At 40.8% G+C, this 15,947-nt stretch overlaps 1 protein-coding gene across 1 annotated transcript in view; it reads right to left on the bottom strand.

Moving 5' to 3' along the window:
- Positions 1 to 7,420: 7,420 nt before the first annotated feature.
- LOC124264416 (BRCA2-interacting transcriptional repressor EMSY-like) overlaps positions 7,421 to 15,947 on the bottom strand; it is a 28,075-nt gene continuing 19,548 nt past the window's right edge. The window contains exons 18-25 of the mRNA XM_046699157.1: positions 15,172 to 15,185; positions 13,800 to 13,988; positions 12,745 to 12,985; positions 12,321 to 12,489; positions 10,810 to 10,892; positions 10,066 to 10,145; positions 8,107 to 8,271; positions 7,421 to 7,817 (exon numbers count right to left, since the gene is read on the bottom strand). Coding sequence (XP_046555113.1) covers positions 7,755 to 7,817; positions 8,107 to 8,271; positions 10,066 to 10,145; positions 10,810 to 10,892; positions 12,321 to 12,489; positions 12,745 to 12,985; positions 13,800 to 13,988; positions 15,172 to 15,185 — 1,004 coding nt within the window. The 3' untranslated portion in view covers positions 7,421 to 7,754. The remainder of the gene's footprint in view (positions 7,818 to 8,106; positions 8,272 to 10,065; positions 10,146 to 10,809; positions 10,893 to 12,320; positions 12,490 to 12,744; positions 12,986 to 13,799; positions 13,989 to 15,171; positions 15,186 to 15,947) is intronic.

Below are 15,947 nucleotides of genomic sequence, written 5' to 3' on the forward strand. Positions count from 1 at the left end.
TTTGTTTCGAGAAATCAGGGCCAGTGCTACAGGGGCAAATCTCACGGACACCAACACCTGGCTATTTTTTAGCACTGACTATATCACTTAGTAAACATATCTGTAAGTTGTAAGGTTGCAAGGGGATTCTTTGTTGATCAGTCTATAGCTCAGTGGCCATATATTGATCTGAGCCTAGATTTTCGAAGCTCTCTTAGCGCGCTAAGATAATCGTAAGTGCCATACGTTAACATTAACTTAGACTATCTTAGGGCTAAGGGAGCTTCGAAAATCTAGGCCCTGGTTTGTAGTAATATTTGTCAATTCCATGTAATTGTAATGCAATAATAAATGCCTGCAATTGACAGTCATTTCTTCTAGTTACCATAGTGACCAACCTTTCGTCTTAATAGATCTCACTGGAGCACATAGAAAAAACATATACTTTGTTACAGACACGTCTTATGTGAGTGAGTATGGTTTTGTGCTACTGTTAGCAATATTCCAACAATATCACAGCAGGGGGCACCAACAATGGTCTTCACACTATACCCATATTGGGAACTGAACCCAAGGCTTTGGCATGTCGAGCAACCACTGTCCCACCAAAACATTTGCCCAACAGTAGATGGTGTAGCAGTGTATAGTATGTGATGGATGAGGATGCATCTCCCTAACAACTGATAAGATTAAACGTTGGATGCCTGTACAGGCTGGTCAACATTACTGACTGCATCCTGCAGTGACAGCACATGGTTTCTCTGAATTTTCTGACATTATATTCATAAGTCTAGTTTCTAATAAAAAGGGGAAAAAACACTGGCTAATTTGTTCATATTTTATTACATAAAATTATAAACATTATGTACATTACTACAATGAAATATATACATATTAACAATGAAATAATATTAGTCATGTAGAAAGTGGTATCTTATGAGTCTCCATTAAATACTGAACATGTGACTGTGTTTCTCCACCTGTTAGGCGACATATTACAAACATTACAAAAATATTCTATTGAGTAAATTTTTGCATATCATAGATATAATTGTCATGTTTTGGAAACTACATTAAGTATTTGGCATATCAACAGGAACACATGAAGCCACTTTAAGAAATATACTGAGTGTTTATCGAAACTGCTGATAACTTTCAACAAGGTGTGAAATATACATGGTTTTGAACAATGATCGTGAGTGTGAAGTGATAAAATAACACTGAAAGTAGTGTTCATTCTCAAAGAGCCCTTTTAAACATAACCTATCAAAGAGACCATGAGACAGAAGAAGTGGTTTAGATACCAAATGTTACGTAAACATCTGCATTGAGTTGATACAGGGAAACTCTCAACAATGCTGTTTCGTTTGTTAATTTTGAACTGAACACACAAACTTTGGTGACTGGCAGATGATTGTTGCTGGAGAGGAAGTGCATTTACTCGAGAACGGTTTTACGCCACTTTTAGCAATATCATGGCCGGAACACAAGAAATGGGCTTCGCACTTCGCACTTATGTAGGGAATCAAACCCAGGTCCTACTGAGCACCATAACCACTAGGCTACCCTACCACCCTGTTTAGAGGCTTGTCAGATATATGTTTTGAAACGGGATACAATAAACAGATAAACAGGGCTCCAGATAATTTTTCAACATCAGGAGTACATACTCCTTATTTTTTTCAAAATAGGAGTACTGGAAAAACTTAAGAGTAGATTTTGAGTACTGAATGGAATTTGGCTTATCAGTAATCTTGTGTTTCATTTCATATATGCACTACAACATTGCTACTCTTGTGTAAACAGGTCAATAAACAATAAAACAATACTTAATATGTCTGTAAATGATTCTAAGACTACACAATTGCTGTGGTGCGTATCTGTCACGTTTTCTAAATTATTTCCTACTGTATCGTGCATATTTTATATCTGTACATACGCCGATACAGCCCTTATCTGGAACCCTGGATAAAGTTCATTATGACTGGTTGCTGGGATTGTAATGACTCCCACAGAATTGGTGAAATAAGTTACGACAGAAAATGAGTATGGTGGGGGCAGTATCGCTTCATAACAAAACACCCTCTAAAGAGTTCAACTATACATCTAAAACTCCTATCCTTGAACAACTTTTGTACACAGATGTCATGAGCAATATAAAACTTAATTCACCGGTGAACAAAAAGTCTCCCACCACAATTTCTTTTAACTTAATAAATAAGCATGTTAAAATATAGTCACTTCAGCAGTATTTCAGCCACATTCCAATTAAAATATTGATGAAACTGGTATTAAACTTCCTGTGATTTGTGTGCGTTGAATTACATATATTTTACCATGTAAAGAATTCAAATTGAAGGTATATCTTAGCATGACTTGAGTACTGTGAACATGATTGTCCCTAACTGATAATATTTGAACTAACAATGATTAGCTGTTCAATCCAGTCATAAGACACTAGTGGTGGTCAGATTAATTGAAATAATCGAAGATTGGTCGTAGTGACTAAACGACCAAGCAATCGATCATAATTTCTCATAATCGAACACAACCAATTTTGGAACACTTGTTTTCATTAACAATATTTGTCACATGGTTGGTTTTGTCTGTTACATTTTGTAAGCACTACAAGCTCATTTCAAGTCATGATTGAATTTATCTTAAAGGCTCTAAGAAATTTATGTTCCTAACATAGTCATCCTTTAAAGAAGTGAAATTCTGCCAAAAAGCCCCCAAAGAACTACATGTTTTTTTCCTTATTTTTTTGTGCATTAACAAATTTCATAAATGACGCTAACCAATTATTTTCGATGATTGATCGGTTGTAATGAACCAATCATCAATTATGAGATTTTAACCAATTCCCAACACTATAAGACACAGACCATGAATGAGATTCACAAAACCCTTGCCAACTATACAGCATAGGGGGTATCAGCCTCAGGAGCTGTCCAAACACAAACCAAGAACAGCTGATTCAGCCCCATTTCACACAGTGATGAGACAACTGTGACTCAACTTACTGTAACACTACCCGCTGTAATTAGGAGTTACTTTACCCCTTGTGGGACAAGGCCCTCATACACAGTACTACTATCAAGTATTCGGTAAATCAACTGTCTTAACGATAACAATACACTAATAGAAACACCAGTATCCTCCCTCCAGTGATATACTGAGGGGAAAAAATAAGGGATCACATGAAAGCACAAGTGTTCCTTTATTTTTTTCCAGGTTTCTTCATGAGCTATCCGATACCAAGCTTGTGAAGAAACCTGGAAAAAAATAAAGGAACACTTGTGCTTTCATGTGATCCCTTATTTTTTCCCCTCAGTATACTACAATCTCATAGTGAGATTCTGTAATGGGAAAATGTATTATGACATCGCAACTTAATATTTCTCCCAGGACCTATCAAATATATATTGTGGTATTCATGGTCATACAAAGTCCATGCAAAAGAATGTGTGCATTTGAAAACTGACTAAACAACCACAAACATTAACCGAACAACTGAAAACAATTTCCAAAACACTGCATGAAATTCTGAAACAGTTCTCTCGATCAAGGCACTACAGAAATGCAAGTTACTTCTATTTTTATAAGCGTGAGCAGCTGCAATATCCCTGGTTTGAAAGCAATAGTAGAAGGATATAAACAGTTCCATGGAATTATATCAAGAAAAACATCCTTCAACACCCCTTACACATCGACACACAATTGTCCATTAAAAGAGTGAGTGAGTTTAGTTTTACTCCGTTTATAGCAATATTCCAGCAATATCACGACAGGAGACACCAGAAATGGGCTTCACACATTGTACCGATCTGGGGAATCCATTAACAGAACTTACTTCACTAATAATTTAAAAGTAACGTATTACAGTTTTTGCTGCATGAAAGCTGCTGAAAAACATTTCAGGTGTGACTCTGTGCCATTCTGATTTTGTCAATGGATCCTAACATTAGGCTATATTGTACACACAGAAACGGTTTCCATGGAAATGAACACAAAACAGTTAATTACTTCACCTTGCTGATGGAGCCTCTGGACCAACTGATCTGTTTTGACTGAATTCTATTCTTGTCAGTCAGTCAAAAGGGTATCACTAAAGGGGGTGTGGCCATTTAAGTGAGTCAGAGAGTTTAGTTTTATGCCGCTTTAAGCTATACTCCAGCAATATCACAGTGGGGTGTCACCAGAAATGAGCTTCACATATTGTACCCATGTGGGGAACTGAACCTGGGTTTTTGCATGACGAGCAAACGCTTTAACCACAAAGCTACTCGACCAACCCCCATAAATTCAAGTGAGTGAGTGAGTATGGTTTTACGCCGCTTTTAGCAATATTCCAGCAATATCATGGCAGGGGACATCAGAAATGCATAAATTTAGCTAAACCTGTAGAGGTTTCCAATTCTTTGAAGAGAATTGTCCTTGGGGTACATATATGCATTTAATGCGGCTGAAAATGTCATGTGACAGTTGTATCAATGTTTTAATAAAAAAAATTGTACAATAAATAAAAATCGTTTTTATCTATTATACGGCCCCCACCACGTGTAGTTACCTCCCTGCTACGCATGCGCAGCCAACCAGGTAAGCACCTAGGCTCGTATCATCATTCCTTCTGCTGTCATTCAAGCGTTCATAGCAGGGAGGTAACTTCACGTGGTGGGGGACGTATAATAGATACAAAAGATTTTTATTGATTGTACAATATTTTTATTAAAACATTGATACAACTGTCACAGGACATTTTCAGCCGCAGAAAGTGCATATATGTACCCCAAGGACGATCTCTATGAAAAAGAATTAAGACAGCAACGTGACAGACATAAACATTCAAAGTGTAATACTCTTTTTAGAGTAAGTGAGTGAGTAAGGTTTTATGCTGCTTTTAGCAATATGCAAGCAATATCACAGCGATTGACACTAGAAACATGTGCCCATGTTGAAAATTGAACCCGGAGGCGTGTTCAGAACCACAAGCGCCCGAGCTATTGCCTCCCGTGAGCGCTCGCATCGGCCCTTAACGGACGCGAGCGCTTGGTCACATTAAACCATTCATGACAAACTCGTGTTATTCCGGGACAAACCGAATAGCTTCTTTTATTGTACTCTTAAGGGTGAAATACTGTAAATATTGGTGAAAATAAAAATGGTATTTTCACTGAGTAGAATATCACTTTTGCCTGGAACTACGAAATGCGAACTACGAAATCGATGTCTCGATCATTTATGAACAATGATCAAAATATAATAAATAGAATATTTTGTTAATGTTAGCGCCACTCGTGAACATATCAACTTTGTCAGACCACTCGATGAGATATACATGTTATTTGATAACATTAACAAAATATCCTCTATGTCTTCTTGTTGGAGGTTACGGAAAGAGGCGAGTGGAGACGAATGACATTAAACATGGTCGCAATCTTGGCTCGCTTGGCGAGGCAACTGTAAGGATGGTTCGCGTGCATGCGCGGGCGCTCGAACGGGCACAGGCGTTCAGGATCGAGCGTTCGCTAGCATTCGCAGGCACTCGCGGTTCTGAACATGCCTCAGGTCTTTGACACGCACGAATGATGTCACCACTAGGCTACCCACCAACCCTTCTTTCAGAGACTACAGGGGTGGAAATAACCCATTGCCCGACGTCCGAGTCCACTGTTTTTTTCTGTCGGGCAAGCAAATTTGTATATCACACTGTACCGGTGTCCAGTTGACTTTCCAGTGTTAATTATGTTGTTTATTTTAAAAAATCATCAAGAAAATCGGCCAGTATAGTGGAAAAATGATCGGGGCAAGTGATTTTACTTGTGCCACTGTACCGGAGTACACTAGCAATTTTAAAGTTATTTCCAGCCCTGGACTATAGAAAACTTGAAATACAACACTTTTCTAACACTGACTGTGACACGACATACATTGTAGCACAATAGATTCATACCGACTTTGTCTTCCTCGTGTTTGCCTGAAAAAAAGAGCTGCCTGCTGGCAACATGTATCAAGTATGCCACTAAAAAGTGGCATCTGCATGCATGTTCTCAAGTACCTCATTTCAGAACACTTAGGACAACATGACCGATTTTCAGGCAGTGAATTCATGTAGAAATCTGTAGGCTTTGTCTTCAACTAAAGAAATCAGATATGTGAGTTTGAGTGAGTATGGTTTTATGCTGCTTTTAGCAATATTCCAGCAATATTCCAGCAATATCATGGTGGGGGGACACCAGAAATGGGCTTCACACATTGTACCCATGTGGGGAATCGAACCTGGATCTTCGGTGTGACAAGCGAACACTTTAACCACTAGACTACCCCACCGCCCCCAATTCAGAAATGTGCTAACAGAATAAGAATTCTTGAGAATTGCCTCATCTGTTTCTGTTTTCTCTACACTCGAGTGTTTTGGCTACACTCAACTTTGATTTTGAACACGTCATTGGTTTGGTGCTTTCTGGCAGGTTCGCATTTAAAAACAAAAGTAATTGAAATGTTGAAACCTCATCATTTTCATTTTAACTCAAAACAGCAAAATAATTTATACCTGATTAGTGATTCAAGATTCAGCAACCCACTGACAAAGCTGGACTCGACCCAAGTTGTATCGACGCCATCTACCAGAATCAATTCCAGGAACAGGAATGGAGATTCCGAGTTCTCCTGTGGAATACTTTCGTATTTATCTTTAAACTCAGATGTCTTTTTCATATTAGCCATCCACTCAATATCTCCTGGGCTCTCATTTCAGTGAACATACACTTAGCCATTGATCTATTTATTACCTTGGTTTCCCTATCTGAAATTACCAACCCCTGATTTGAAGACATTCTTGCCATCAAAATTATTGTAGAGGGCTTTCAAATGGTATAGTTTTACAATTGGTAATTTCAAAATAATCATGTTGTTGATATTGCCACCCAAATATTGAGGCTGATTTGTAACCCGCAATCCCATTGGTCCATCAGAATGAGTAACCTAGCAAATCAAAAAGGCTGATGAAAATCAAGGGCAGATGATTTGAGAACCATGGGAAAATAATCCAGGAAAGGCTAGCCCTGGAGAAACTGAGGATGAACATGAGCTACCTACAGTGAGTGAGAGAATTTAGTTTTACGCCGCTTTTAGCAATAATCCAGCAATATCACGGCTGGGGACACTAGAAATGGGCTTCAAATCTTCAGTGTGACGAGCGAATGCCAGGTTACCCCCCACCCCAGATACATACAGACCAAATTTAGAAATTCCCTACCTCTTCACTGAAACTGATATTATTCTACTAAATTTCTGAATCTCCTTGCACTTTTTCGATTCATAGCCAGGGCCTACATTTTCAAAGCTCTCTTAGCACTAAGATAGTCGTAAGTGCCATACATTAACATTAAGTTACGACTATCTTAGCACTAAGAGAGCTTCGGGAAATCTAGGCCCAGGTCGTCCAGTTTACTTGCAGGCAAGTAAATCCACAGTAGCTTCATATGACAAACATTGCCACTGGGTACTCTGGGTAAAACATTATGATTTCTAGCTGTCCATTCAGGCACTGTGGCCTCATTTTAGCCAGGGCATTACAATCCTAACTGCCATTGGCACTCTTCTGTAAGTACTTTTGAGCCCTGAACTCCATAAAACATGCTCAACACAATCTTCCTTCCAGTGTCCTGGAGCTTCAACAAGGGCTCCCAGTTCAACAATCGAAATAAAAAAGTAACCATGGTAACAGAGTAAATAGATAACAACCAAACTTAACAATTAACGTGTAGTTTCTGTTATGACTTCCCAGGGCTTTTGTCTATTCTAATCTTCTTCAATGGCGGAGAGCTAACCTGTCCCTGGAACCAAAAATTCTCTCATTAAACAAGAAATTAATTTTAAAATATATATGCATTTGACACAATGTACATGTGATGAAAAATATGCTATTTTATCAAACAAAATTGTATGTTAAATAATAAAGACTCTTATTATACAAAATATTGTAAAAATTCAGAAAAAAATAGCAAATAATGAAAAATGATTATTAAACAAAATATTTTGCAATCAAGCAATAAATTCTGAAATAGGTCTATGAAGTCTGTTGTTTAACAATAAACTCTCTTGCTATTGTGATGAAGGACTTACTTTATGCCACTTGTCAGCCAGTTTCTCACTCTCCTGTGTGTAGAAGGTGAAGACCTCGGTGCAGTCCCGGAACACACGACTAGTGGGGGGGTTGTACACGGCACAGTTCTCCTTGACCAGGGTCATGTCCTGGTGGAACTCCTCATGGTCCTTGTACCCTCCAGACTGTCAGCAGCAAAACATGGGGGGAGTGAGAGTGAGTGATGGAGTGGAGAGGGTGAGTTATGGGGTAAAGAGGGTGAGTCATGGGGTGGATAGGGTGAGTGTTGCACCATGATGAGAGTGAGAGATGGTGAAAATGAATGATAGTGAAAATGAGTGATAGAGTGAGTGAGGGTTGGCCTGACTGTTGGCATGAGTGAGTGTCGTAGTCTGTTGAGTGAGTAATCTAGGGCGTGATTGAGCGAGTGAGTGAGTGTTGGAAGGAGAGTGAAATGTGTTAGGGAGACAATATGAAATGACCAAGAAAGTGAGAGTAGCAAAGGAGGTATGGAAGGAATGAGAGAATTAATCAATCAGCGAGAGATGGAATAAGTGAGGGAGCGTCTGAGTCTGGGATGGGGTTGTGTAAAGAGGCAGAGAAAGAGTGAATGAATATGTATTGTCAAATAGATGTGTGAGGGAGGATGGGACAGTGTGAATAGTGAATGACTGAGGGAATGAACATGGGACAGACTAACAAAAAGTGGGAATGCATACATAAATAAATGCCATATTCATTTACCTGTGTTCCCATTAACCTGTTGGGTAAATTCACAAGACACACCAAGTGAGTGAGTGAATGAATAGCTGAGGGGGGAGTGATTGAGTGACTGATTTGGGTTTTACACCACTTTTAGCAATATTCCAACAATATCATGGCAGGGAACATCAGAATGGGCTTCACATATTGAACCCATATGGGGGAACTGAACCCAGGTCTTCAGCGTGACTAGCGAACACTTTAACCACTGGGCTACGCCACCTCCCTCACCAAGGGGGGAAACAAGGAATGGGGACCAGTTCTGCTATTTTCACAGGGAAATACAAGCTAGGGGGAATTGGGGAACTATTGTACCCTGACTTCACTGGGCCAGAATACAAGCCAGGGGACTTGGGGACCGGTTGTACCCTGACTTCACAGGGCCAGAATACAAGCCAGGGGAATTGGGGAACTATTGTACCCTGACTTCACTGGGCCAGAATACAAGCCAGGGGACTTGGGAACCTATTGTACCCTGACTTCACAGGGCCAGAATACAAGTCAGGAGGAATTGGGGACCTATTGTACCCTGACTTCACAGGGCCAGAATACAAGCCAGGGGAATTGGGGAACTATTGTACCCTGACTTCACAGGGCCAGAATACAAGCCAGGGGGAATTGGAGACCTATTGTACCCTGACTTCACAGGGCCAGAATACAAGCCAGGGGAATTGGGGACCTATTGTACCCTGACTTCACAGGGCCAGAATACAAGCCAGGGGACTTGGGGACCTATTGTACCCTGACTTCACAGGGCCAGAATACAAGCCAGGGGAATTGGGGAACTATTGTACCCTGACTTCACAGAGCCAGAATACAAGCCTGGGGGACTTGGGGACCTATTGTACCCTGACTTCACAGGGCCAGAATACAAGTCAGGAGGAATTGGGGACCTATTGTACCCTGACTTCACAGGGCCAGAATACAAGCCAGGGGACTTGGGGTCCTATTGTACCCTGACTTCACAGGGCCAGAATACAACTTAATACAAGCCAGGGGGAATTGGAGACCTATTGTACCCTGACTTCACAGGGCCAGAATACAAGCCAGGGGACTTGGAGACCTATTGTACCCTGACTTCACAGGGACAGAATACAAGCCAGGGGACTTGGAGACCTATTGTACCCTGACTTCACTGGGCCAGAATACAAGCTGTGTAATTGGGGGCCAATTCTGTTCAGGTCACCTTCAGGGACTTAACAGATAAGTGTACTCACCTCAAGCTTTTTTCGTATCGTTCCAAAATCCATCGGTTTCTTTACAATAGAATAATAATCAGGAGCATCTGCAGGGTCGACTGTAAAGAAGGACAGACATTAGAGGGATCTTTCTAGCCTCGTAACTTGGCAATGAAGAGACGACCGAAAAAGGAATGAACAGTTATGATGCAAAAGAGGTGAGCATTCAAAAGGATTATTGATAGTCTGAACTTTGTATTTCAAAGAAGAATAACATTGTTAGGGGAACATATGTATCATGCTACAGGTGAACGAATCTTATTAACTGAAACGTCTGCATCCCCAACTCACGCGACCATACATATCTCCTATCTAAATTTCTGTGTTTTAGGATACAAGTTTTTGCAATATTATGAATCCAGTTAAAACTGAAAATGTCCTGATGCTGTAAACTCTTATATTTTTAGTTCATAATGTTTGCTGTCTTTCAGCAAAAGAATCACAACCCTGAATCACAAGATTTACATTTCAGGGATCAAAGATTGGAGATTGTAGGTCTGAAACATGATGTCAACAAGGAACTGTGCACATTATGCTATTAATCGCTGGGAAGTCGCAGAGAATTACCAAAAAACAATTGTTCGAATAGTTTGGTTCAGTATATGACATATGACTAGACATACCGGTGTCTTACAACATGACCAACATTCCACACTACAGGTTGTGGGGAATGATACAATCAGTCAAGTCACAGAGCTTGTATCAACACATGTCACCACCTACCTGGCTGTGTAAACCACGCTGACGCATTCAGTTCTCCCTTCTCTCTGTTGACACCACGATAACGAGACACTCTTTGCAGCAGTCTGTAAACAACCAACACTGTTGTTTCCAAGCATGCCATTTTTGTCAGATGATTTTTTGTCTTTTAAAATAGAGTCAAAGCTTCATTCCAATCATATCAGGATGGATATGTAAATTATCAGGTCTATTCCAGGCAAACAGATTGACAATGTGAGTTATGCTGTCAATACAATACACCTTTAGAACAATCACCTGTCCGTACACAGTATCCCTACCCAAAGACCTGCCTGGGCATACTGAACATTTTACCAAGAACCATCTGTCTATACAATACACCTACCAAACCACTACTTGTCTACATAGCAAACCTACCCAATGCAGACCCTGTCTATACAATACACCTACCAAACTGTCACCTGTCTACATACCAAACCTACCCAATGCAGACCTGTCTATACAGTACACATACCAAACTGCCACCTGTCTACATAGCAAACCTACCCAATGCAGACAATGTCTATTCAATACACCTACCAAACTGTCACCTGTCTACATAGCAAACTTACCCAATGCAGACACTGTCTATACAATACACCTACCAAACTGTCACCTGTCTACATACCAAACCTACCCAATGCAGACCTGTCTATACAGTACACATACCAAACTGCCACCTGTCTACATAGCAAACCTACCCGATGCAGACAATGTCTATTCAATACACCTACCAAACTGTCACCTGTCTACATAGCAAACTTACCCAATGCAGACACTGTCTATACAATACACCTACCAAACTGTCACCTGTCTACATACCAAACCTACCCAATGCAGACCTGTCTATACAGTACACATACCAAACTGCCACCTGTCTACATAGCAAACCTACCCAATGCAGACAATGTCTATTCAATACACCTACCAAACTGTCACCTGTCTACATAGCAAACTTACCCAATGCAGACACTGTCTATACAATACACCTACCAAACTGTCACCTGTCTACATAGCAAACCTACCCAATGCAGACCCTGTCTATTCAATACACCTACCAAACTGTCACCTGTCTACATAGCAAACTTACCCAATGCAGACCCTGTCTATTCAATACACCAACCAGTCACCTGTCTACATAGCAAACCTACCCAATGCAGACACTGTCTATACAATACACCTACAAAACTGCCACCTGTCTACATAGCAAACCTACCCAATGCAGACAATGTCTATACAATACACCTACAAAACTGTCACCTGTCTACAAAGTACATCTACCCAATGCAGATCCTGTCTATACAATACACCTCTCTATACAGTCCACCTACTAAACACCCATCCAGTCTATACAGTCCACCTGCAAAAGAGCCAACCTCTCTATACAGTCCACCTGCAAAAGAGCCAACCTCTCTATACAGTCCACCTGCAAAAGAGCCAACCTCTCTATACAGTCCACCTGCAAAAGAGCCAACCTCTCTATACAGTCCACCTACCCAAGAGCCATCCTGATCCAGCTGTTGCTAGGGGACGAAGGGGTGCTCTCATCAGCTGCGGCAGGGGGTTTCCGCTTCCTCTTGCTCCGGAACAGACTGTTAGGGTCGGAGCTGGCAGTTCCTGTATCTGGGTACACAGCGTACTCCCCCTGGCTGTCAGACCCGCTCCCTGTAACAAGAAGGATACTTAGTAGTCCCAGTCTATGACACTAGCCACTAGCCCAAGTCCAGCAAAATTCTTTTGGTAGAGTAACAGAGCATATAACAATAGATGCTGGCATGACTGTGATGCTTGAAGAGCAAACTGCAAAATGAAGAGGAATCATACATTCAACTTGTGAACAGGAACCCGTGCTGAAACAACTTAAGGATACAGCTATATTGTGATACTTGACCAGAGAAGTGAAGCTGACAACTGTCCTACCTGTCGGGGGGCTGGCTAACGTGGGTATCTCTTCTTCGATGACTCCCACGCTGTCAAACAGAAGCTCCACCCTCTCCTCCGACCCCTGGGATGATGACGCCAGTTCCTTCTCCTCCAGACGCTGTGACGTCAGCTCATCCAGTGTGCTTGGCGACGGCTCCACTGCGACGCTGACATTTGAACTGCTGGCAATAACCTCCTCAGCTCCGACCTTGTCAAGGAGACTCAACCCAGTTGATGACTGAAACAGTGAATTTAGTTCAACGATCCTGTGAAACATCAGTCTTAAAAAATCATCCTAATCCCACTGGCACAGATGGTAGGGCTCATCCATATTCTAAACCACACTCTCAGAATGAGGCACCTTTTCGCCACCACATGAAGCCAGCGATCCAATCCCCTCAGCTGCAGTTGCTTCAACAAAAATGGAAGTCGGACAAATGGTAGTCTTGATCACATATACAGGACAAAATAAGTTAGGGACATTGGTATTTTGATGATTGATATTTTATCAGGGTGTCAATGAATAAATAGATCAGTATTCAAAATTTCAAAACTTACATATATCCTTAACTATTTTTGTCCAGTATACTTTGTGTACCCCTTTGAGAAGTGAACACTGCCATGGCCTAACCAGTAGAGGGTGTAACGTGTACGCGAGACGGTCCCCCTAAAACGCGTACCAGTGACTACCTGGGAGGGGGTCATTCATTCGCGTGACTGCCTCATCACAGACAGGGAAGTTCTGCATGTCACACAAAAATGTGTCTAAAAGTGTTATTTATGAAAATAATGAAACAAAATCTGCTACAGTCATTGACAGGTGTTCAAGTTATTGATTGACATGAATGAAAACTTATAGAGACAACATTAGATAGTCAAATTCTGTCCAAAATGTGCAAAATTTAATCAAAATTTGATGATATTGAACAGCGAATTTCACCTATGTGCATATTTTTCAGAAACTAACAGAAGTACAACAGTTACAAACCTTTAACCCAGTATTTCTCATTACTAGATTCATTCTACATCACATCAATTTAATAATACCATACCTGTGCATGCTGTGTGACAATGTTCATAGTTGATGTGGCCTTCCCAACATCTTGTAATGGTATAGATGATGATCCAACCTTGACCTTGGCTGAGCTTGAAGACAGAGTGTTTGGGACCGTCACCTGTGAGATGTCATCTCCCGGCAGTGGATGCAGGGATTGTGAGTATCGTTGTGCCTTCTTCTCCTCCTGAACACACAATAACACAGAATCACTGCTTGTTTCACAAGACCAAATGAATATAATATGTGTGAGTGAGTGAGTGTAGCAGAATTACATATCTATTACAAAGACTGGTATGTTTTATTTGGGACAAGGCACATTTATTGGTTTTGTTTATTGTCTAATGCTGAAATCAGCAATATTCCAGCTATGTGGCGATCTGTAAATAATCGGTCTGGACCAGACAATCCAGCATGACCATCGATCTACTCAACTGGGATATGATAACATGTGTCAAACCAAGTCAGCGAGCCTGATCAGCCGATACTGGTAATTGCCTCTTACGACAAGCATGGGTTGCTGAAGATCAATTCTAACCCGGATCTTCACCAGTAGAGATGCTTAGGTGAGGTGAGGTGAGGTGAGGTGAGGTGAGGTGAAATTGGGTTTAACATCGTGCTTGAGAATATTTCACTCATATGACGACGTGCATGCGTGTGTATGTGTATGTGTATGTGCGGCTACTTGTACTAGCCCAGACTGAAGCTGGTTTTATAGTGCTAGCCCACTGAGATACCATACCGCAGTGAAGCATGAATACCACACTCAGACACAGTATACGGACTCCGAGCCGACCAGTCCTTGTTGTACCCATTAATGCCGAGCGCCAGGCAGTGACCAACAAGTACCATATTTTAACGTCTTTTGGTATGACGTGGTCCGGGGATCGAACCCGCGACCTTCTGCTCTCCGGGCGGACGCTCTAACCACTACACCACGGAGGTGGTCAGATGCTTAGGTACACGCTGAAAAATATTACAATATATCATAACATTGTGAGTTATGACTCACTGTTGCCTGTTGAATTTGCTGACTTGTACATTAAATGACAGAGGCAAAAAACTCTAACAGACCACTCATTCCAGTTCATTATAACTGTAGTTCCTTATAAGCATTCTTTTTGGGACAAGTTCAAATATTTCCATGGAAATCATGAAAAATATAAATGCCAAAAATCTGTATAAAGCAAAAGGCACCACTTCAAGATCTGTTTGATATGTCTGCCAAGTCTTGTAAGTTGTGCTCCACAAATGAAGCCCACCCCTCCCTCTTAAGACTAAGTCCCAAAACGTTCCATTGAAACTAAGAAAAATTTAAAATGCCAAAAATCTGCATAGAGCAAAAGGCATCAATATGGGATATGTCTCACATATCTGCTAACTTCTGTTGGAAGATATTGAATGACTTTCAAGTTGTGCTCTGGAAACGAAACCCACCCCTCCCTATTGAGACCAAGTCCAGCACGTTTCCATGGAAATCATGTTGAAAAATAAAAATGACAAAAATTTGTCAACAGCAAAAGGCACCACTTAAGGTTCTGTTTGATTTATCTACCAACGAACAGTTTTCTGGTTGTGCTCCGGAAACGAAAGCCACCTCTCCCTTTTGAGACTAAGTCCAAAGCGTTTCCATGGAAACCGAGGAAAATATAAATGACAAAAAGCTGTAAATAGCAATAGGCACCACCTTTGGTTCTGTTTGATATATATCTTGTTGAAAAATACTGAACGGTTTTTGTGTTATGCTCCGGAAACGAAACCCACCCCTTCCTTTTGAGACTAAGTCCAAAGCGTTTCCATGGAAACCAACAAAAATAAAAAAGACAAGAATTTGTAAATAGCAAAAGGCACCACTTTAGGTTTTGTTTAATATATCTATCAATTTTTGTAGAGTAATGCTCTGGAAACAAAATGATTACGGACAGACGAGGTGCCGACTATATCCCCCCGCAGTACATGCCAGGGGGATAAAAAGCGATTCATTATGACCATTAGTTTGTTGTACATGTGTTTGTTAAATACATTGACATCTTGACAGAGGCGAAATTATCACACATGATATTTATATGTCATTTACTGCTATCTAGATGTGGGTGTGCATGAGTGTGTCTTCGTGTGACACAAACTGTCACGAGTTTATGTGACA

Source organism: Haliotis rubra, unplaced genomic scaffold (assembly GCF_003918875.1).
Source record: "Haliotis rubra isolate DU_JTF1 unplaced genomic scaffold, ASM391887v1 Scf922, whole genome shotgun sequence".
Classification (NCBI taxonomy): domain Eukaryota; kingdom Metazoa; phylum Mollusca; class Gastropoda; order Lepetellida; family Haliotidae; genus Haliotis; species Haliotis rubra.